The sequence below is a fragment of the Symphalangus syndactylus genome, chromosome 1, assembly GCF_028878055.3.
Source record: "Symphalangus syndactylus isolate Jambi chromosome 1, NHGRI_mSymSyn1-v2.1_pri, whole genome shotgun sequence".
Lineage (NCBI taxonomy): Eukaryota > Metazoa > Chordata > Mammalia > Primates > Hylobatidae > Symphalangus > Symphalangus syndactylus.
The window spans coordinates 28,037,016-28,058,804 of NC_072423.2; the positions used below are offsets into that span (position 1 = coordinate 28,037,016).

At 44.3% G+C, this 21,789-nt stretch overlaps 2 protein-coding genes across 2 annotated transcripts in view; one reads left to right on the top strand and one right to left on the bottom strand.

The window, feature by feature from the left end:
• The window catches only part of MALT1 (MALT1 paracaspase), a 212,314-nt gene extending 210,576 nt beyond the window's left edge, over positions 1–1,738 (bottom strand). Inside the window, exon 1 of the mRNA XM_055297862.2 lies at positions 1,660–1,738. The gene's annotated coding sequence lies outside the window, so the exon portion shown is untranslated. The remainder of the gene's footprint in view (positions 1–1,659) is intronic.
• The window catches only part of ALPK2 (alpha kinase 2), a 131,647-nt gene that overhangs the window by 76,689 nt on the left and 33,169 nt on the right, over positions 1–21,789 (top strand). Inside the window, exons 4-9 of the mRNA XM_055297851.2 lie at positions 96–3,486; positions 9,108–9,255; positions 14,564–14,691; positions 14,793–14,828; positions 18,740–19,014; positions 20,832–20,920. Of these exons, the coding sequence (XP_055153826.2) occupies positions 96–3,486; positions 9,108–9,255; positions 14,564–14,691; positions 14,793–14,828; positions 18,740–19,014; positions 20,832–20,920 (4,067 nt within the window). The remainder of the gene's footprint in view (positions 1–95; positions 3,487–9,107; positions 9,256–14,563; positions 14,692–14,792; positions 14,829–18,739; positions 19,015–20,831; positions 20,921–21,789) is intronic.

Consider the following 21,789-nt stretch of genomic DNA (forward strand, 5'->3'; position numbering starts at 1 on the left):
AGTCACTGAGGATTAACACTCTTGGGATTGCAGTTATGCCCTATTGTGGGCTCTCCCATGAACAATTCTATTAATATCACTTTTCATCTTCCTAGGTACAAATTCAGGAAACAGTCAGAGAGACAATCTCTTGCAGCCAGATGCCAGCTTTCTCAGAGCCTGCTGGGGAGGAGTCCCCATTCCCTGGGACCACAACAATTTCCTTCTCAAACTTAGGAGGGGTCCACAAGGAAAATGCATCATTAGCTCAACACTTGGAGGTCAAACCCTGTACCTGTGGTCCACAGCAGGAAGAAAAACAAGACAGAGATGGCAACATACCTGACAACTTCGGGGAAGACCTAAAATATGAGCTGAACATCTCAGAAGCCAATGATGAGAATATGTCCCCAGGTGTGTTCTCAAGGCATCTCCCCAAGGATGCTCGTGCTGACTTCAGGGAGCCTGTGGCTGTCTCTATTGCTTCCCCTGAACCCACAGATACTGCCCTCACCCTGGAAAATGTGTGTGATGGGCCAAGGGACAGAGAAGCAGTGTGTGCAATGGAGTGTTTTGAGGCTGGTGACCAAGGAACATGTTTTGATACCATAGATTCTCTTGTTGGGGCACCAGTTGATAAATATTTGCCTCAAGAAATTTGCTCTATAGATTTGAAACTGGCAGAAGGTCAAAGCAAAGTATCTGATTTATATTCTTCTAATGACAAGACACTGGAAGTCCTTTTTCAGACACAAGTGTCTGAGACTTCAGTGTCTACGTGCAAAAGCAGCAAGGACGGTGACTCAGTCATGTCCCCTCTTTTTATCAGTACTTTCAACTTGAACATTTCACACACAGCTAGTGAAGGTGCCACAGGAGAAAATCTAGCCCAGGTGGAGAATTCCACCTACCCACTGGCCTCCACAGTACAGGCTGGCCAGGAGCAGCCAAGCCCCAGCAACTCAGGAGGGCTCGAGGAAACACAGCTCCTTTCTTCTGAGAACAATCCTTTAGTACAATTTAAAGAAGGAGGTGACAAGAGCCCCAGTCCTAGTGCCGCAGACACCACAGCCACACCAGCCAGTTATAGTTCAATTGTGAGTTTTCCTTGGGAGAAGCCAACAACCTTAACTGCTAATAATGAGTGCTTTCAAGTGACCAGGGAAACTGAGGACACATCAACTGTTACCATTGCCACCAAAGTCCACCCAGCCAAATACCTTGCTGTGTCAATTCCTGAGGACAAGCATGCAGGTGGCACTGAGGAGAGGTTCCCTCATGCATCCCATGAAAAGGTTTCCCAATTTCCTTCTCAAGTGCAGTTGGGTCATATTTTAAGTGGTGCTACCACCAAATCTACAAAAGAGCTACTTTGCAGGGCACCCAGTGTGCCAGGAGTCCCACACCATGTCCTGCAGCTCCCAGAGGGAGAGGGTTTCTGCAGTAATTCCCCTCTTCAGGTTGATAACCTGTCTGGAGATAAGAGCCAGACTGTGGACAGAGCAGACTTTAGGAGCTATGAAGAGAATTTCCAAGAAAGAGGAAGTGAAACAAAGCAGGGGCTCCAGCAGCAGAGCCTGTCCCAGCAGGGTTCTCTTTCTGCACCTGATTTCCAAGAAAGTTTGCCTACGACATCTGCTGCACAAGAGGAAAAAAACTTGGTGCCCTCGGCCCACTCACCAGCAAGCTCTAGGGAAGGAGCAGGGCAGCGCTCAGGTTGGGGGATGAGGGTCTCCGTGGTGGCTGAAACTGCCAGGGAACAAGACAGTCAGGCTCCGAGCAACGTTCCATCTCTCTCTGATATCCTTTTGGAAGAGTCTAAAGAATATAGACCTGGAAATTGGGAGGCAGGCAACAAGCTGAAGATTATAACTCTAGAGGCTTCCGCTTCTGAAATCTGGCCACCAAGACAACTGACAAATTCTGAGAGCAAGGCATCAGACGGTGGTCCCATAATTCCTGACAAGGTCTGGGCTGTACCTGATAGTCTAAAGGCAGATGCTGTTGTGCCTGAATTGGCCCCCTCTGAAATAGCAGCATCGGCTCACAGTCCAGAGGATGCTGACTCAGCCCTTGCTGATAGCAGAGAAAGCCATAAAGGTGAAGATCCCACCATCAGTGCACACTGGAGAAGTCTTTCTTCCCGGGGTTTCAGCCAACCCAGACTCCTGGAGTCATCCGTGGACCCTGTAGATGAAAAGGAGTTATGTGTCACAGATTCACCGTCAGTGCCTTCTGAAACTGGAGGGAAGGAAAATGTTAACAATGTGAGTCAAGACCAGGAGGAAAAACAACTCAAGATGGATCATACTGCCTTCTTTAAAAAGTTTCTGACCTGCGCTAAAATCCTAGAGTCCTCTGTAGATCCCATTGATGAGACAAGTGTGATAGAGTACACCAGGGCTGGAAAACCAGAGCCCTCTGAAACCACACCAGAGGGCGCCAGAGAAGGGAGTCAATCAAATGACGGAAACGTGGGCCATGGAGCGGAAATCCAGCCTGCCATCTTGCAAGTTCCATGTCTCCAGGGAACCATTCTGAGTGAAAATAGAATCAACAGAAGCCAAGATGGCTGTATGAAGCAGGAGGCTGAACAAATTCAACCTGATGAGGCAAAAACTACCATTTGGCAAGTCCTGCAACCCAGCAAAGGTGGTGAAAGAATTCCAAGTGGATGTAGCATAGGCCAAATACAAGAAAGCAGTGATGGGAGCTTAGGAGAGGATGAGCAGAGCAAAAAGGACAAAGCAGAATTGATTTCCCCCCCTTCACCTCTTTCTGGCTGTCTTCCAATAATGACTCATGCTTCTCTTGGGGTTGACGTGCACAACTCCACAGGCCAAATTCATGACGTCCCTGAAAATGACATAGTTGAGCCCAGAAACCGTCAGTATGTGTTTCCTGTTTCACAGAAAAGGGGAACTATTGAAAATGAGCGTGGGAAATCTTTGCCCTCTTCTCCTGATCTTACCAGGTTGCCTGGTACTTCATCTCCTGAAGGAAATGTCACAGACATTTTGATAAGCCACAAAATGGAGAAACCTAAAATAGAGGTGCTTCAAATTGGGGAAACCAAACCCCCAAGCTCATCTAGCTCCTCAGCAAAGACCTTGGCATTTATTTCAGGAGAACGTGAGTTAGAGAAAGCCGCTAAGTTACTGCAGGATCCACATCAAAAGGGCACCCTGGGCTGTGTGAAAAAGTCCAGGGAGAGAGAGAAGTTCCTGGAAGCCCAGGCTGGCAAATCGCCAGGGGCCCTCACAGCAGTGATGGGGTCAGAGGACATCAAGAGGGAGCCAGAAGCCCCAGGCAGTGGACATTTAGCTGAGGGAGTAAAGAAGAAAATTTTGTCCAGGGTGGCAGCCCTGAGGCTGAAACTGGAAGAAAAGGAAAATGCTAGAAAGAATTCAGCCTTTCTTAAAAAGATGCCCAAACTCGAAACATCATTATCACACACGGAAGAGAAACAAGACCCAAAAAAGCCATCTTGCAAAAGAGAAGGAAGAGGTGAGGCTCTGTTGCTGTCCATCATTGTTAAAGTTTGGGCTTGTAGACCAGGTATCCAGTTCCTGTGTCCTCGAGGGTCCTTTGCAATTAAGGCCAGTGTCCCCCAGGTGGGCACTGATGCTATGGTTGTGGCCAAGCGGCTTCAGCATGTGGCATCAGAATCACCTGGAGGGCTTGTTAAAACCCAGATTGCTCCCCTCCCCCAGTGCGTGAAATTTGCACTTCTAACAAGTTCCCAGGTGATCTATCGGGAGAACCACAATTGAGAACCACTGATAAAGGCCGCCTGTAGGCATGTCTGTTGGAGGGGAATGTGATGAAGGTGCTTTTCCGTTTAATTATCCTCTTTTACAAAATCTATTTAAAAATATAAACAGAAGCATTAATCAGTGTAGCTAATTAGTATAATGAAATAGACCATGCACTAACCAGGATTTGTGGAAATGAATATTTTGGTACAAATTGGGATTCTCCTCTTTAATCACTGATTTTTCATTAAAAATAGCTTCCTTGAACCTTGGTTTTTCTTCCAAATTTGAGTATAACATTTCTTTACAACTCACCCTTCCCATTTATCTAAATCTAAAGTCCTCTGAGGTCTCTGTTTCAGGCTTCAGACCACTTGAGCCTCAAAAGTCCTCGATCAATCTCTACCTATGCTGCTGTTAAAAAAAAAAAAAAAAAAAAGTCCTGAAATTGCAGTTAATTCTACTTTGTCTAAGGAATCATTTCAGTCCCAAATTCCATTTATAGACCAAATTTTAGCCTGTTTTATTTCAGAGCTCTTCTTTCCCTCCCCACACACCCTGGTAGAAGTCAGAAGAGAAAATACTGCAGTAAGCTACAGTGGCCTGTGTGCTCTGGAGCAAAAAGCCATGGATGGTTCTGTTTGATCAGAAGGGAAGAATTTTCTCCTGTCTTAACCTGAGTCCTTAGACTTTGAGACTGGCGTTTGTTATTCCCATCCCATCAAATGCGTCCTAACCCCTGTTGCAGAAAGGTTTAAAGACAAAACTGCCTTCTGAAGAGTTTGTAAGTATCCTATCAGGTTATTAGTATCTACATTTTAAAACATATTGAAAGAGAATGGCTGGGCATGGTGGCTTACACCTGTAATCCCAGCTATTTGGGAGGCTGAGGCAGGAGGATTGCTTAAGCCCAGGAGTTTGAGACCAGCCTGAGCAACATGGCGAAACCCCATCTCTACCAAAAAATACAAAAAATTAGCTGGGTATGGTGGCGCACGTCTGTAGTCCCAGCTACTCTGGGCTGAGGAGGGAGAATCACCTGACCACAGAAAGTCGAGGCTACAGTGAGCTGTGATCACACCACCACACTCCAGCTGCACTCCAGCCTGGGCAACAGAGCAAGACCCTGTCTCAAAAATAATAAGAATAATAATAAATAGAATGAAGCAATGTTTTAAAAGCTCTCAAAAGTGGTTTCAGCCCAGAGGCTGAATAGATTGCCTCTGGGGACCGGCCTCAACCCCCTTGTTTGGGGATGGGGGTTCCTTTGCAGGTAAAGGTAGACAAGCAAAACAACCTTTTTGGAATTCTTGCCCATGACTATTCAAGTTACCCATGGGTAAGAGGACTGTCCAGATAGGCAGATTGTTGAAATCAATTGCTGTCGAAGACTTTGATTTCAGCTGCAGCACAATCTCACCATTGCACTAAACGCTGCAAAGACCGAGCACGGAGCCTTCTGGGAGGCACTGGTCTGAGCAAAGCAGGTAGATGCGAGGGCAGCCAGCCCTGTCCTGAGAGGGGCCTGCCGGAGACTACGGGGTAGAGACAACCAAAGACTTTTCCAGGCCAGACCACTGAAGGATTGTTACTCATGCTACCCACAACACAGAGGCCATTAAGAGGCGAAGATTCAGAGTTGGAGATACTAGTGGGTGTTTGGGTCCATCTGGGGCAAGTTGTATCATGGTGGTTTAGGGTATAGATTAGGAGTTATATTGCTTGGGTTCAAGTCTGGCCTCTGGCAGTACCTGGATAGCCCTGGACAAATGCCATAGCCTCCGGGTGCCTCACTTTCCCACCTGTAAAATGGGGGTGCTAATGATAAGACTCCTCTCAGGTATAAAAATGCAAAGCAATTTGAATGGCACATGGCCTAACACAGCTCTCATGGTTGTTAGTTACTGTTTTTTTAAATCAGTGTTTTTAAATAAAAAATGAGGCAATGCTGATGCCCAGTATGCTCATGAAATAAATAAAGAGCTTAGTTCAGGCAAAAGAAAATCATTGTGTCTGAGTTGATACCAACTTAGTATTGGGAGAAAGAGTGGTGCTGGCGTCCGCAGCTTCTCCTCTCTGAAGAACTCAGGGCCTCGGCCAGAAGGTAGGAGTCATCTGGTGACGGAGCAGGCTGGGGAGGTTCACCAGTTACCCTTGAGTCAGCAGGTAAATGGGAGTCCCAGGCAGGTTTTGCCCACGCCGGGGTAGGTTCTGACCCTGCAGTCCTTTCCCAGCTTCGGAGGAGTTGCCACTGGTGGCCAACCTCTCCCCTCTCGTGTGGGGATTTTCTTTGCAGAGAAAATTAGAAGAACGGGTTTCTGGAACACTGGCACCCACTTTTCTTTAGGATCACAGCTCCCTGATCTAACTACAAACCAGCACTAGGTTATTGCACTGGAAAGGCCATTGACTGACAGGAAATAACTGCTTGACCAACATATTCATCCGTTTATTAAGGATATGTTATTTTCCATGGTGACTTTGATAATGAATGCACTGAATATTTATCTAATATGAATCCACTGTGGGCACTAATCCATACGAATCAACACAGATGATGAAAAGAGATGGGAAAAATAATTCTCTTCTGGCATTTACTTTTTGGAATGGCAGCATTCAGAGGGCCAGCCCTTGACAACACCCTGCTTTTTTTTTTTTTTTTTTTTTGAGACGGAGCCTTGCTCTGTCGCCAGGCTGGAGCGCAGCGGCGCGATCTCGGCTCACTACAACCTCCACCTCCTGGTTCAAGCGATTCTCCAGCCTCAGCCTCCCAAGTAGCTGGGACTATAGGTGTGCACCACCACGCCCAGCTAATTTTTGTATATTTAGTAGAGACAGGGTTTTACCATGTTGGCCAGGATGGTCTAGATCTCTTGACCTTGTGAGCCGCCCGCCTCAGCCTCCCAAAATGAGCCACCATGCCTGTCCTTTTTTTTCTTTTTTTTTTTTTTTAAACTTATCACCTTCTAGTTGTTCGTTACAGGTTTCTAGCTGTGGACCAATTCCTTTAAGAATCTACTCCACCATCGAACACTCAAAGGTTTTTTATTTTGTTTTCTCAGTGTAAGCGACAGCAATTTCATTGCTTCAAAATAACAAAAGTTGCCACCAGGAAGACACCAGATTAGGAAGTTCTTCTTCCTTCTTGTGGTGATGGCTTTTGTAAGACCCTGAGTCCTTGTCACTGCTTTCTAGCTGATACACTTCAGACCCCTTGGCTGACACCTTGACTGTGCCCTGCCCAGCAGTCTGATACCCACCCTGCTATCCCCAAAGGAGCACAGATTTAATGCCTTCCCACCAGTTAACTGGTGGGGTGGGAATTAGGGTAAGGGGAGCAGTGACTTGGATCATTAGAAATAAAACAAACCCCAAGTAATCTTTTTAAAAAATTATTATTATTACTTTAGAGACAGGGTCTTGCTCTGTCACTGAGGCTGGACTGCAGTGGCGAGCTCATGGCTCACCGCAGCCTTGAACTCCTGTGCTCAACCGATCCTCCCACCTCAGCCTCCTAAGTAGCTAGGTCCACAGGAATGCACACTACACCTGGCTAATTTTTTTTTTTTCTGGAGACGGGGTCTTGCTATGTTGCCCAGGCTGGTCTCCAACTCCTGGCCTCAAGTGACCCTCCTGTCTCAGCCTCCAAAAGTGCTGGGGTTACAGGTGCGAATCACCGTGCCAGGCCTGAGTAATCGTTTTTGATGTCCAAAGCTTAGTACAACAGAAACTTTTTATTCACCGGGGACTTTACTACGGTTTTCCCTCAACACTAGGCCAACCTGCACACGGAAGACAAAACTAGCTGCACTCCAGGTCTCCTCTGAGCTTGTTCAGCTGCACTTTCCACCTCTGTCTCACATGGACAGGGGTCCTATCCAAAGCCCAAAGCCCCTTGGCTAAACAAGCTTCAAATCTCCCACAGACCATCCATCATTCAGTTCTGCTGCCCATTTCATGCTCTTCCCGCCATCCCCCAATTTTCCTTGTGTTCAGTACAACAGGTTTTGGCAAGCTTAGGAGTATTTAGGTGTCCCCAAATCACCCATGAAGCCGGCTACTGCATGGTGTTGGAAGGACCCTCTAGGAAATGGCCCAGATGAGGAGGTGGGCTTGGTCGAGACCTGGACCAAGAGCTTGACACTGTGAACCTGAACACGGTCTCAGCTTGGGCAGAAGCCAGCAGGCCCAAATGCACTGATGTGGGTTTGCCATCAATACGTACTTGTTACATTTCCTCTCTCTCAATTACCCGCTTGGCTCCCAGGATACTGTTAGTAGTCTTGGTTACTCTCTGGTTGAAAGATTTGCTACCCAACAGGCCCACTATCACTTCCTGGGTCGAGAATTAGCTTTTAAATATGCATTCTGTCATCTAAGCATCTGCTGGCGCCAAGGAGAGATGAGAAGCACCTTGAATTCATGGATATTTTCACCGTAGTATAATTTGAGGCAGTGGAGCAAAGTCTCAGTATTGGTGATCTTGGTTTGGCTACGGATTACATGTTTTGTACTGATGTACTTTTTTGCGTTACCAACGCTGTGGAGTTATGCTACTTAATTTGTGATAGACTCACACCACATCTGCACTAATCTCACTTCCTACCCAATTGTTATGACCCATTGGGACAGGGGCCTCATCCTTGTCTTGTTCTAATGTCTAGGCTGCCGCCCAGTGGCTGCCCTAGCTAATTACACATTAGCATGCTAATTGTTCCTCACTGATACTGATACTGAGGTGATATTTCAAAGGTCTCAGCCCAATCGGTGGGAATTGTTTCCTTCTTGCTTCTATTCTCTTTTGCTAATGAGGTTGATACCAGACATTACTCCAATCTACTAGGTTATCTTCAGCAAAGACAAGTGTGATAAAAGGGAAAAGATGCATGAATATTATTCAGCCAATAACCTATTGTTGAGGTGTCTTTTACATTTTGGGGGCTTAGCTGTAGTTTTTTTGGATAATCCAGATTTTATTCTGCTCCCTAATTCCTAGCTCTGATTTCGACCTGGATGATCTGGTAATCATCTAAAAACATCCTTATTTGGCTGAGATCTTATAGAATAGATATCTAAAATCCTCCCACCTCTCATCCCTTTTAGAAAAAAATCTCTCAAGTTCTATTTCACTTTAAGCATTACAGGTTACACCTAAGGAATTTTAAGTAATGGAAGCGAGCATTTTCTATTAGATTGATTTGTTAATTTTCCGACTATTTAGGCAAGCCACCTCTCCCCTCAGAGACTCAATTCTCGCTTCCATAATTGGGGATAATAATTAATATTCCTGTCTCTCAGGATTGTTATGAAAATTAAATGATACGAAATGGGAAAGTCTTTTGCTACACTGACCTTCAAATCTCTTGTTTCTAGCTCCAGTATTACTGAAAAAGATCCAAGCTGAGATGTTCCCTGAACACTCTGGAAATGTAAAATTAAGCTGCCAATTTGCAGAAATTCATGAAGATTCTACTATCTACTGGACAAAAGATTCAAAGTCCATAGCCCAAGTGCAGAGAAGGTGCGATGTTTTTCCCTGGTTACTTTTCACAGTTGTTGCTTATTTCACAACATGGTTGTAAAAAAAAAGAATAAATTATAGGACGTGAAAAGGAAAATTGAAGCAGAGATTCCACATCCACAATAGTAAAAAAGATTAAATATTGGAAGACAAGTGTCTGGATGTGGAAAATGATGGAGGATTCTTGCCCGGGTTTTGCCACCATTGATTTCTGGGGTTTTGGGAAGTCACACAACCTTTCACTACATTTTTTAAATCAGGGGAAGGAACATGTCAGACAATATTCTAGTCTGAGCTTCTGTGGTCCTAAGATTAAAGAGCTCTCATCTGTATGTCTGTGAATTTAACTTGGGTGTGTTTTCTGTTTCATAAAGTCTCAGTAATCTGATAAAGGTCAAACAAAGCTAAGAAGATGAATAAAAACAACAACGGCAATCTATCAGGTTACAGAAAAGTAACAGCTATTGAGGGTGACCAGCAGCCATCACTAAGATGGGAAAACCTGTTCATTTCTGGGTCCCTATGATTTTTATTTTTATTTTTGAGACAAGGTCCTACTCCCATCTCCCAGGCTGGAGTGTAGTGGTGCAATCACAGCTCACTGCAGCCTCCACCTCCTGGGCTTAGGTGATCCTCCCACCACAGCCTCCCGAGTAGCTAGGATTACTGGAGCACACCACCATGCTTGGCTAATTTTCTTTTGTAATTTTAGTAGAGACAGGGTTTTGCCGTGTTGCCCAGGCTGGTCTCGAACTCCTGGCCTCAAGTGATCCACCTGCCTCAGCCTCCCAAAGTGCTGGGATTACAGGAGTGAGCCACTGCGTCTGGCCATGTCTTTAAGATAATAAAGGAGAGAAGAATGAGGAGGTGAGAGATGAGCATGACAATCATTGCCAAGAATATCCCCTGTGGAATGAACCTGATTAATGGCTTCTTTAAGCAGCTTTTCTTGGCAATAAATGCTTGTTCAAGTGAACGGATGAATTCAAGCTTCATCTGACACAATCTAGAAACAAATCACCTGGTTCGAAAGTCAAATAACCCTCTGCCAAAGGATTCCCAGTTTAGCTCCCTAAGATATGGGAGGGGTTCCAATCCCCTTAATTTTGTCACCAGTAGACTAAAAAAGTGAGAAAATCTGAGTTTTCTGTTTAATTAAATCATAATATGTCTGCTTGGAACATATGTCTGGAAACTATTTCTCAAATGTAATCATGGAACACTTGAGCTATGATTTCATTTCTACTAACATCACTCCAGAGCATCTCACTGGATTGTGATTGATAGCATAACCACTTTGCCTAAAATGTCACCATTACCCTGCCTGTCTTAGGTATGGCTTAAGAAGAATTATAATGGAAAAGAAATGGTTTGCTTTTTTTTTTTTTTTTGAGACGGAGTCTTGCTCTGTCACCCAGGCTGGAGTGCAGTGGCCCGATCTCGGCTCACTACAAGCTCTGCCTCCTGGGTTCACGCCATTCTCCTGCCTCAGCCTCTCCGAGTAGCTGGGACTACAGGCGCCCGCCACCACACCCGGGTAATTTTTTTTGTATTTTTAATAGAGACGGGGTTTCACCGTGGTCTCGATCTCCTGACCTCGTGATCCGCCCGCCTCGGCCTCCCAAAGTGCTGGGATTACAAGCGTGAGCTACCGCGCCCGGCCTGGTTTGCTTTTTAAGTCAAGGAGGTTCCCTAGAGCTTCACTTAAAAAGGCACTAATTATTCATTTTAAATTATTTTCTGAAGCTGTCAGCCAAGAACAATTAACCAGCATTTTCACTGTTTTTCCATTCATCAGCCTTGCTCTGAGCTCAGAATTACCACTTGAATATTTGTGGGTCCCTTTTCCATTTGATGTGTATTTACCATAAACCTAACCTTCCCCTGGGGAGCATATGTCATTAGTAAGCATTCTACTTACTGATGACGTGTGGCTAAGGCCTTTGATTCCTAGTGATGTTTGCTTCATTTATCCTTGGTGACAGTGTCTGGCTTAGTTGAACCCATTTGCTTTCTCCATGCTAACACTTGAGAATATTTAGGAGTCATAACTCATTTGTTTATTGAGAGATCATTTATATTATTTGAAGCGGGTTTTCAAATGTTTGCTAATTTCTCTCATGCCTACTTCCAGTCCAGCGTTTCCCTTCACTTGTGCCTCCATGAAATATGTCACTGTCTTGTATCATTTTCAAAGAGTTGAAATCTCTCAAATATAATATGAACGTGGAGCAAAGGTCTTCTTGAACTTACTAAATCATGAGGGAACCTGTATGATGGCAAGATTGTTCAGAGGAGCATTTGAGGAATGAAGATTTAGATAGTCCATCAGGCAAAGGAATGCGGAAATACATTTTGAAATAGATATAACGCTGGTTAATGTTTGACAGGTAATAAACTTTGGGAATTTCTTTTCTACTGCACAGAAACCTAAAAGTTAACCTGTAACTTAAAGTGTCTGAGTGGGTTCTGTGTAAATGGGAAATAGCAAAGCATTCTCCTTTCACTAGATCATCCTCAAGTGATCCTGTTGAACAATGACTATGATCCTCCTCCTGTCTTTGTCCACAAGTTTTGGGTACTTTCCTTAACAGGCTAAAGCGTGGAAATTAGGTGTCAGAAGACTTTCTTGTGGGTAGGGCAAGACTAATATACTTTGAAGAAACCAAGAAGAAGAAAGTGGTAGCTTGGTTTGAGTCTCTGTGTAGCAGTGGCATGTCTTGGCTCCATGGAGACCTCAAGGTGGCACCCTCTGGTGATATTTGGCCATCAGTACCTTCTTGGTAACCAGGAACCCATTCTCCACTCTGGGAAGAGAGGTCCTTCTGAGTTCCCTGGGCTTTTGAAAGGGCAGCTGTCCACGTGGAGTGGCTCTGCTGATAGCTGAGCAAGGTCATGGAGCACAGGTCATGTTGTTCCTGCTGGGAACCAGTGGATGAGGAGCTGGCTGCTGGGATGCGAGGATCTCCTTGGATGGCCCTGGGAGAAACAACCCGAGGACTTCTCAGCCCAGACTGAGTGGTGGGCGGGGGTGCTGCCAAGCCCTGGCTCCTTAGGTAGGGCTGGTGATGGATGATGGGATCTCTCAGAGAAGTCCCCATGCTAAGTACCCTCTCCCTGCAGCCAACTTCACTCTTTGTGTTCCTCTGATCACGCTCTGGACATGGGCTTCTTTTGCATTTGTCTGCACAGCTAATCACCACTGCCATTCTGCTGTCTGTGGCCATTTCCTAAGGTAAAAAGATTTGTCCCTTACAGGGTAAAAGGATATGAAATTGAACTTACCCTCTTGGTTAAAAAAGGCACAAGATCACTTGTTCTTGCTTTCTACAGCTGTATTGGTATTTTCTGTTTGTCCATTTCCTCCCAGACTAGAAGACCCTCAAGGGCAAGGACTATGCCTTTTTTTTTTCATCATTGAATCCCCCAGTACTAAGCACAGAGCAGATACTCCACAAATGTTGGATAGAACTCTTTGGGACTTCCGAGGTCGTTTTGTTTCATGGAGAAAGCACACTAATACTACTGTTCCCCACTAATACTACTGCTCACCATGAAGTAATGACTCATGACCACTCTCAAGACTGGGCTTTTCGCTGAAGCTTCACACGCCGGTGTCATGACCCATCTGAGCAGTGATCTTGCTCGTTCTGCTTTCACAGAGGAGGAAACTGAGGGTGAGAGGCTACATAGCACACCTGAGGTCGGCCTCAGGGTTGGGATCCAGAACTGACTCCTACATGTATTCCTTCTAGAAGAAAGCCTTGGGTGGGGACCACGGGCCAAGCCAGGAAAAACGGTCTTCATAGTTCTGGGCCAAGTATCGGAGAATTTCTAGGCTGGAAGGAAGATGTTCACGGGACAGTTCTAGTTCAGCACCCAGCCCTTCAGGTAGCCCTCGCCTGCCCCTTTCAATGACAGAAAGCCTGTGCCGATCCTAGAGCCTTGGAGAAGGACTTTCCACAAGCCTCCTCTGTGGCCTGCTCCGTGTTTTACTGCCCTGTCCAGAAATCTCCCCCTTGTAACTGGACTTGTTCACATCCAGTTTTAACCATACAACGGGATATGTTCAGAGACCCCAGGAATGAAGGAAGTAGAATGATTTAGTGAACTTCGTTTTAAGCCACTGGTATATTCCAGGGAAGGAATGTATATATTGGAGGCTTGAAGTCTACCGAAAAACCAACCAATAATGAACACGTTTTTTGAACATGCAACTGAGACAAACTCAAGCTAGGTGAATTTTTGTTGTTGAACTATAAAACGAACCCAAGCTAAAATGTACACCACACACATGTATACACATACATACACAGAATCTTGGTGAATGTTTAAACAAAGTTCATTTTAAAGAACAAAACCAGAACAACATTTGAATATCTTTTTTTTTTTTTTTTTGCTGTAAAGTAAGTTTTTTGTTTGAGACTTTGGAATAAATATGTGGCTCTCCCTATGTTTCAAATTATCCCAGACTTGAGGGCAGGAACCATAATTTACTTGGGGAGGCAGCTTAATGAGGTCAAAATCATTTGCTTAAATTTTTCTATGCCTCAGTTTCCTCATCTGCAAACTGAGAATAGTAAACGTAGTTCTCTCATTAGGTTGTTCTGAGGACATCATGAAATTGATCTTTATGTGATTTGGCACAATGCCTGGTACATACCAAATGCTCAGTGCACATTAGCTATCAGCATCATCATCACTGTCATCATCACCACCAATACGACCACCACCACCAGTTTTAGTTTTCATAGCACAGTGACGGGAACTTAATAATTTTGGGTGGGTGAATAGTTGGATGGTTGGTACCTCACTAGGGGAGTACAGGACACTATTACAAAGGGGCCGTCAGTCACGAATCCTTATGTAGCATAAAGCTAAGAACCCCGTTTTCTCTTGTCCCTTATTGTATCTGTATAAGTTTGGGTTTGGAGTTATCAGACTTTCCTTCAAGCACAGGACACCCGGATTAGTCACACAATTGAGCTGAATTCTGAGCAGAAATGTTAACAACAGCTCCCAGAATTCACAATTTCAATTCTTTGCTCTACTCATGGCAGTTAAACCTACTGAACGTTTCTTTGTATTTATACCGCTTATTGGAGTGAGTGTGTTAGCCAAAATGTAATGACTCTCCTCTGTGGATAAATCAATTATTTATACAGCTGATCGTGATTTTGCCCTTTGGGCAGCTCATTGGCTGAAAACATGAGCAGGGAAGCCTTAGCTTCTTTCTCCTTAAGTATATTAGAAAAAAATGCAACCGTAGAATGATGAAGTGTGTCAATGTGAATATTCCTCATTGCAGTGCAGGGGACAACTCCACTGTTTCCTTTGCCATCGTGCAAGCCAGTCCGAAGGACCAGGGCCTCTATTACTGCTGCATCAAGAACAGCTACGGAAAAGTGACTGCTGAATTTAACCTCACAGCTGAAGGTAAACCACAGCTTCTCAGTTTTCAATGAAAAACCAATGGCCCTTGCCCGTTCACAATGGACATTTGTACTGAAGCCATTCTCTGCTTTGTCTTCTTCTAGTTCTCAAACAGCTGTCAAGTCGCCAGGATACTAAAGGTAAGTCAGTTGGGGTTGGCCTGCTAGAGGAAATGGGCTTACTGTAAAGCATAAAATAGCTCCCGGAGTAAAGAGTAGAAGCAGTAATCCTATGGACTCTTCCAACCGAGAAGGAGAGCTATGGCGTGACTTGAGAAATGAATGACAATTCTTGAGCCAATTCAATGTGAATGTAGGGCCATACTTCCTATTGTAAGTTCATTAGGCTACAGATATCCAGAATTGGATGCTACACTGTAGCAGTGGAGTTTTAGGGAACATGTAGAAGGGGAGTTTGGATTTGACTTTTCCCTTTAAGCATTGTTCTTGCATTCAGCCCTTCTGCATGGGATTTTTCAGCTACTGGGACTCATTACAGCTTGTTTTGTTTGTTCAATTTTCCCTTCACTTTGACTGAGCAGACTCCCAAAGACAGCCAGGTGTCTGGAGGATCACTCCATTCGTTTGTGTCTTAGTGAAAACAAAAGATGGGCTTGTCTGCTTTCTTCTGGCACCTGGTGTTAGCCACAGCCTAACACTGCTGCTCATGAATGCTCGTGCTGTCCCTGGGCCACCTACTGAGTTTTCCACAGTTTGGTGGAATCTGTGTTTGCCGTGTCTTCCCTCTTAAGGAGAATTACTTACCCACCTACACCCACCCATGCCCACCCTTGCCTGGTGGTGTGCTGGAGTAAATATTTAACAACATGCTGAGGGTTGGGCAAGTTCTGGGTCCTACAATTTCCATGATGTAAATACTCTCAGTGTGGCCACTTTTAAACCACCAGTGTGACATCACACATCATGGGACTGGGAAGAGCCGCCCGTCATGAGTTCTCAGGAGCTGCAGAAGGCCAGCTCCATACACCACGGCGGTCCAGCCTCACCCCATGTGACCATGACTTTCAGCACAAGGGAGGATCCACGGTCAGTTTTAGGAGAAATATGGATAAATTCTGACAGTTAATTGAACTAGCATCTTAAAGATTTACTGCATGTACTGATTTTTAAAACAAACAGAACTCCTGAAATCTCTGCAGAAACAGGTAATAAAAGTAATCAAAATGCAGTCACATCCAGTGTATCAAAAGCAAGAAACTGAGATCTCGACTTAGAAATGGTCTAGCAATAGGCCAGGTGCGGTGGCTCCCGCCTGTAATCCCAGCACTTTGGGAGGCCGAGGCAGGTGGGATCACGAGGTCAAGAGATCAAGACTATCCTGGCCAACATGGTGAAACCCCGTCTCTACTAAAAATACAAAAATTAGCACGGTGTAGTGGCACGTGCCTGTAATCCCAGCTACTCAGGAGGCTGAGGCAAGAGAATGGCTTGAACCAGGGAGATGGAGGTTGCAGTGAGCTGAGATCATGCCACTGCCCCCCAGCCTGGCGACAGAGCAAGACTCCATCTCAAAAAAAAAAAAAAGAAAAAGAAATGGCCTAGCAAATATTGTGACATTAACCCAAAATAGTAAACTTAAATACAAGCTCTTCACAAACCCACTCAGATGCTAAATACCCGTCTTTAGTGTGTAGCATACGTGTGTTATAATTTAAAATCCTTCCTCCATTTCTGCTCTCATCTCCCCAGAAGGCAAAATATGCAAAAGAATCCCCTTCCTCCTAATACTTCAGAAAATAAAAAGCCTCTCACAAGGGAGTCTCTGTTTCATCAGCTTCTTAGCATTGATTGGCACTCACATCTCAGACACTTGCTATGGTTTTATTGGTTTAGGTTTGCATGAGCTCATTTCTCAAGGATTACTAGTCAGGCGAGAGACCCCAGTGGGGATGAGCTACTGGCCATTTGGTGGAAATGGTACCACCACTATAGCCCAGTGACTCCAGCCGTAGAGCCCTCTCTATTTTCTCACCTAATTTTTAAATTTAACTGTTAAAGTAACACTGTGCTTTTCTCCATCAATTAATTTTTTTCTGGTTCTGTTACTTAGAGTAAAATCTGTGATCCAGCTATTGCCTAAAACTTTATCTGAGAAAATGTCCCATTTGCCTGTTTTCCTGCAGCTCCAACCCAGTTCTCTCCAGAAACCTAGGACAGGTTACTCAGTAGGAGTTACTGGGGGAAAAAATAATTTATTCTTCAATCCTCATAAGTTCTTAGTTGGAACAGATCCCTGTAACAAAAGATTAATGAGAGAAATCAAACAAGTTTATGAACATGTATAATTCATATATACATGGCAGACACTCCAGAAGTGCTCATTTAAGAAGGGGTTTGAATTCCAGCTTATACAGCATCTACGACAAAGCATGGTGCATTTTTAGAGAAGGGACAGGGCAGAGGGAAGGACTTTGAGCAGGTAAGGGCAGTAGCTTGTGGAAAGGCATTTCCACAGCCCTGGAAAATCTCCCAGCATCTGGATTCTCATTAATGCTTGTTAATGTCTGGTGCCCATCTCCAGGCCCATCAGGGTCTAAAGTTGTCTTCAGTCATTAACCTTTGTTCTTCCTGGTAGAAGGGGGAGTAGAATTTTTTTTGTCTTATTAATTTATGTTCCGATTTTTGGCAAATAGAGGGAAGGCAGAGAGCTTTCTTGCCTCTGCTTCTTCTTAATTGCCTTCAGCTCAACAATCCTTTTACCAAAGAGGCAGATTTGAGGGTGGCATATTCAGGGGTCCCATAGTCTTCTGCTAGCCTTTGCGAAAATGCTAGGAGCACCTTTAGGAATATCGTCTTTCTTCCAGCAGATTCTAGCTCTTCACCTAGTTTTTCTGTTTGAAAATCCACCCAACCCCACTCCCTTTCTTTCTTTCTGGCAGTAATTAGGCCAAGACCTTAACCAATACCCTATCAGAATAGTTTCAGTCTCCTTATAGTTTTAATAGCTACCATCAGTCTCAAATCGTATGATTTGAAATATTTTGAAAGGAGGAAAAATATTTCCTTAAGCATTGTATATAAAAACGTGAAGTAAGATTTTTCACACGACCCATGATCTCTTTCTTCTTGTAAACATTCAGGAAGATGTCAGTTTTCATCAGTTTTGAGAAGTAGAAAGGATTTAAAAAATCCAAACAATCTTATTTCATTGAAAGCCACCTAATTTTCTTCTCTCAGTGAATGAGAAGTCCGATTGGGTCATCTCTAGTTTAAAATGGACCTTCCTGATTAAATTCACTGTCATCTCAAACACGTGTAGAATCCACTCTGCAAAAAAAACAAACAGACAAAAAAAAAAAGCTGCTAGAAAACTGAAAATAATTCTACTTTTCTTTTTATAAATAAATCCAAAATAATTCTACCTTTTTTTCAATTTCTCTTCAAAGGCAATTCTTTTTACTATTCTTTTTGTTTTGTTTATTGCTACCTGTTCCTTATACTTATCACATGCTTTCTCAATGGAGGCAGTATTGGTTCTTGGGAGGCAAAAAAAAGTTACTCTTTTTCTGTATAAAGAACAGATATACATATGGTACATAAACAGATAGTACATTTGTGGTATTAAACTTTCATGGCAGGCAATTAAATTCCAGCAAAGATTCCGTGGTTGCGGGGGGTGGGGGGCAATAATGAAAAAAAGGTTGATCCGATACTATCAGATCTTATCATTGGTCTTTCTTCCCTCCTTTACACTTTTCCCATCTTTTCAACTTGCCTTTTGTTATTTTGCTTGGTTCCACTTATATTTTCCAGGTCTGTCTAGAATTCTTTTCCTGATCTTTCCAGTTTTGCTCCAACCCATCTCTCACTGATGTTCCCACATTCTCATTCAATGACCTGTCTCCTCCTCACCAACCCACTCATCTCTTCTTTTAGCTATGCCTCTTTTGAAGGGTAAGTGTGTCTGCACCCTCTTGGTTCTGCAGGTCAGCCTTGTCATTGTCTTTATGTGGGGACCCTCCCCATGTGGAGTTAGCCAAGGAGCAGGACTGGGAGGTATTCTTTCCAACCAAAGCTGTGCTGTGTTTCAGGATGTGAAGAGATTGAATTCAGCCAACTCATCTTCAAAGAAGACTTCCTCCATGACAGCTACTTTGGGGGCCGCCTGCGTGGTCAGATCGCCACGGAGGAGCTGCACTTTGGAGAAGGGGTTCACCGCAAAGCCTTCCGCAGCACAGTGATGCACGGCCTCACGCCTGTCTTCAAACCTGGCCATGCCTGTGTGCTTAAGGTGCACAATGCCGTTGCCTATGGGACCAGAAATAATGATGAGCTCATCCAAAGGAACTACAAGCTCGCTGCCCAGGTGGGTCCATCTGCCCAAAGGCTGTCACTTCTGGTGCAAGAGCCACCCATGATAAGAGGAGATGAAAATCAGACTCAGGATTGATAGGAATATCTTCAAAAGGGTGTTTTTCCTCTTTCGGGGTTTCAATTCAATCTCAATGCTGGGGATCACTTCTCACTTCTCGAGAGTAATTTCTTGGCCTTATGCCAGCTACTGGGGACTCATCCAATGCCTAGAGACACCTCACCAGTTCTAACCCGAGATGTAATTGATTTTGTTTCTAAGAAGCCCTATGACATCCCTGGGGGTTTGAGTCTACTTGGACCTAGGATGATATGGAAAGTGGGGATTCTAAGCTATACTAGATGCCAGGGTCCCCAGGAACAGATAACATCAGCACTAGTTGCTGGAGTGTTTTGTTTGGGTTTGTTTTGTGGAGAGGGAGAGGGGTCGGGTATATCCAGAAGGGTCAGCATTGGTCTTGTTTTCTGCCTTCCTGAGTTTGGTTTAATGGTAGTGTATAAAAGAGGAAGGGAGACAGACCCAAGTCTCTAGCTGAGTTCCCACTTCTCTGTGTTATTGAGTCACAGAACTTGAGGTGAGAGGATAGGGCAGGAAAGCCTTAGCTTCTCTCGCTCCTTCCTCCTCCTATCCACATATTTGGTCCATATATTTCACTCCATCTTTTTTCTTTTTTCAGACAGTGTCTCACTCTGTCCCCCAGGCTGGAGTACAGTGGCATGATCATGGCTCCACAGCAGCCTCGGCCTCCTGGCCTTAAGCAACCCTCCTGCCTCAGCCTCCCAAGTAGCTAGGACTACAGGTGCATGCCATCACGCCCAACTAATTTTTAATTTTTTTTTCAGAGACAGAGTCTCCCTATGTTGCTCAGGCTGGTATTGACCTCCTGGAGGGCCCCAAGTGATCCTCCTGCCTCTGCCTCCCAAAGTGCTGGGATTGCAGGCATGAACCACCATGCCTGGTCCACATATTTCACTGTTTACACCGGCACTGGTGTAGCTGTCAAGAAAGTTGGGTCTTTCACCAGCTGTGTGCCCCTTTAAAATGTTTACCATAAACATCTAAAACAATTAAAACATTTAAAATATTAAAATCCATAGGTTAAACTTAGATGAATCTCTCAGGTACAGTCAAGCATTAAGCATCATGATCCTGTGGCACTGCCACGTGGGACTTTGTGCTTCTAAAGGCAGCCCTGCTCTCTGAATATAGGATTCTGCCCATTGTATTCCTTTCTCCTCCCAATCCACTCCGCTTTTTTCTTTTCTCTCTGAGTATTCCCTCCATCTCAAATATGACACAGTCTTGGAAAACCTCCCAGCATCTGGATTCTCGCTCAGAAAAGCCCCACAGCGTAGGATGCAGAATCCACTTAGCTTTTTCTAAGGCAGAAATCTTGTGCTGTTCATTATTGACTACTCCAATTACACCTTTGAAAAGGGATTGCAATGGCAGATCTCACAGGAAACCCAGTAGTGCCCCAAGTGCCACCTGATGACGTGATGAGGGGCCAGTCCCCTTAGTTCTGGGGTGAATTTTGGCCCTGCTGGCTCGAGAAATTTTATAGTTCAGGGACACCTGGTCCTGGAGACCACTTGACCTCCACCCGGACAGTTCCTTCACGTCTCAGAGCTCCTCCCTAAGTGGCCAACTCTAGGTTCTAATAATCGTTGTCTCTGCGACCCCAACCAGGGGATGGGCTTGTCAGTTCATTGGCTTTACCTTACTGGGAAATCTCCCGAATAGTCTTACTGGGCAATACTGTTTGAATTTCCTGTAGTCACTGGAGCTCTGTATGTATTTTGGTGATATAGGAATGCTATGTTCAAAATACTGCCAGGTATTACGCCAAGATCTACGCTGCTGAAGCACAGCCTCTGGAAGGCTTTGGAGAAGTACCTGAGTAAGTGTGTTTACCCTGCCTCGTGTCACCCTCCTGACTCGTTGGGGACTGGGAGGGATGAGAGAGTGAGAAGGAACAGTAAGGCAAATGTTTCAGCTGATCTCTCAGTCTGTAAGCTCCATGAGGGCTCACACGGCTGCTATCCTACCCCTTGCTGGGTAGGATATTTAATATTATATAATATAATAATATTATATTTAATATTTAAGAAGATATTCTTTAAATAAATGAATGGATGGATGGATGGGTGTATGGATTAATCCAGCCAAAAAAATGAATCTACCATGTTAAATAGAAAAGAAAGGATATCTACTCTCATAGCTATTACATTGTCTAAACAGTAAGCAAATAGAACAGAATAAGAGATATCACAAGGCGATTAGTCCCATGATGAAAATAAAATATGGCAATGTATTAGGGAGAGTAGATTGGGTGATCAGAAACATAGTAACATAGTACCCGCTTCCTGGAATCCTCCAGAGGTAAATCACACCCACTTTTACCTACTCTTTGCCTAAATATTTACTGGCCCAAGCAAATTTTGGGGAGCCTGGAGCTTGTGTTTGCGGCTCTGTTTGTCTGGTTGAGATCATATCTGCATGCTTAAATGGACAGAAAAAGGGCTTAGCTAGTGCATGTTGGAAGTTTCAGACAGAGCAGCTATTTACCTATCAGTAAAAACTGGGAGAAGGAAGAAGGAAGAAATTCTTGTCTGCATTGCACCTGTTAACTCACGAAATGGGAAAAATAGTTTCCCTTGGGTAGTACATTTGGAAGACCATGCGTAAAGTATAACACTTTCTGCTCTTTCTCAAGAAATGCTTAACACACTTCAGTACACACTTACAATTGCTTTTCTGTTAATTACA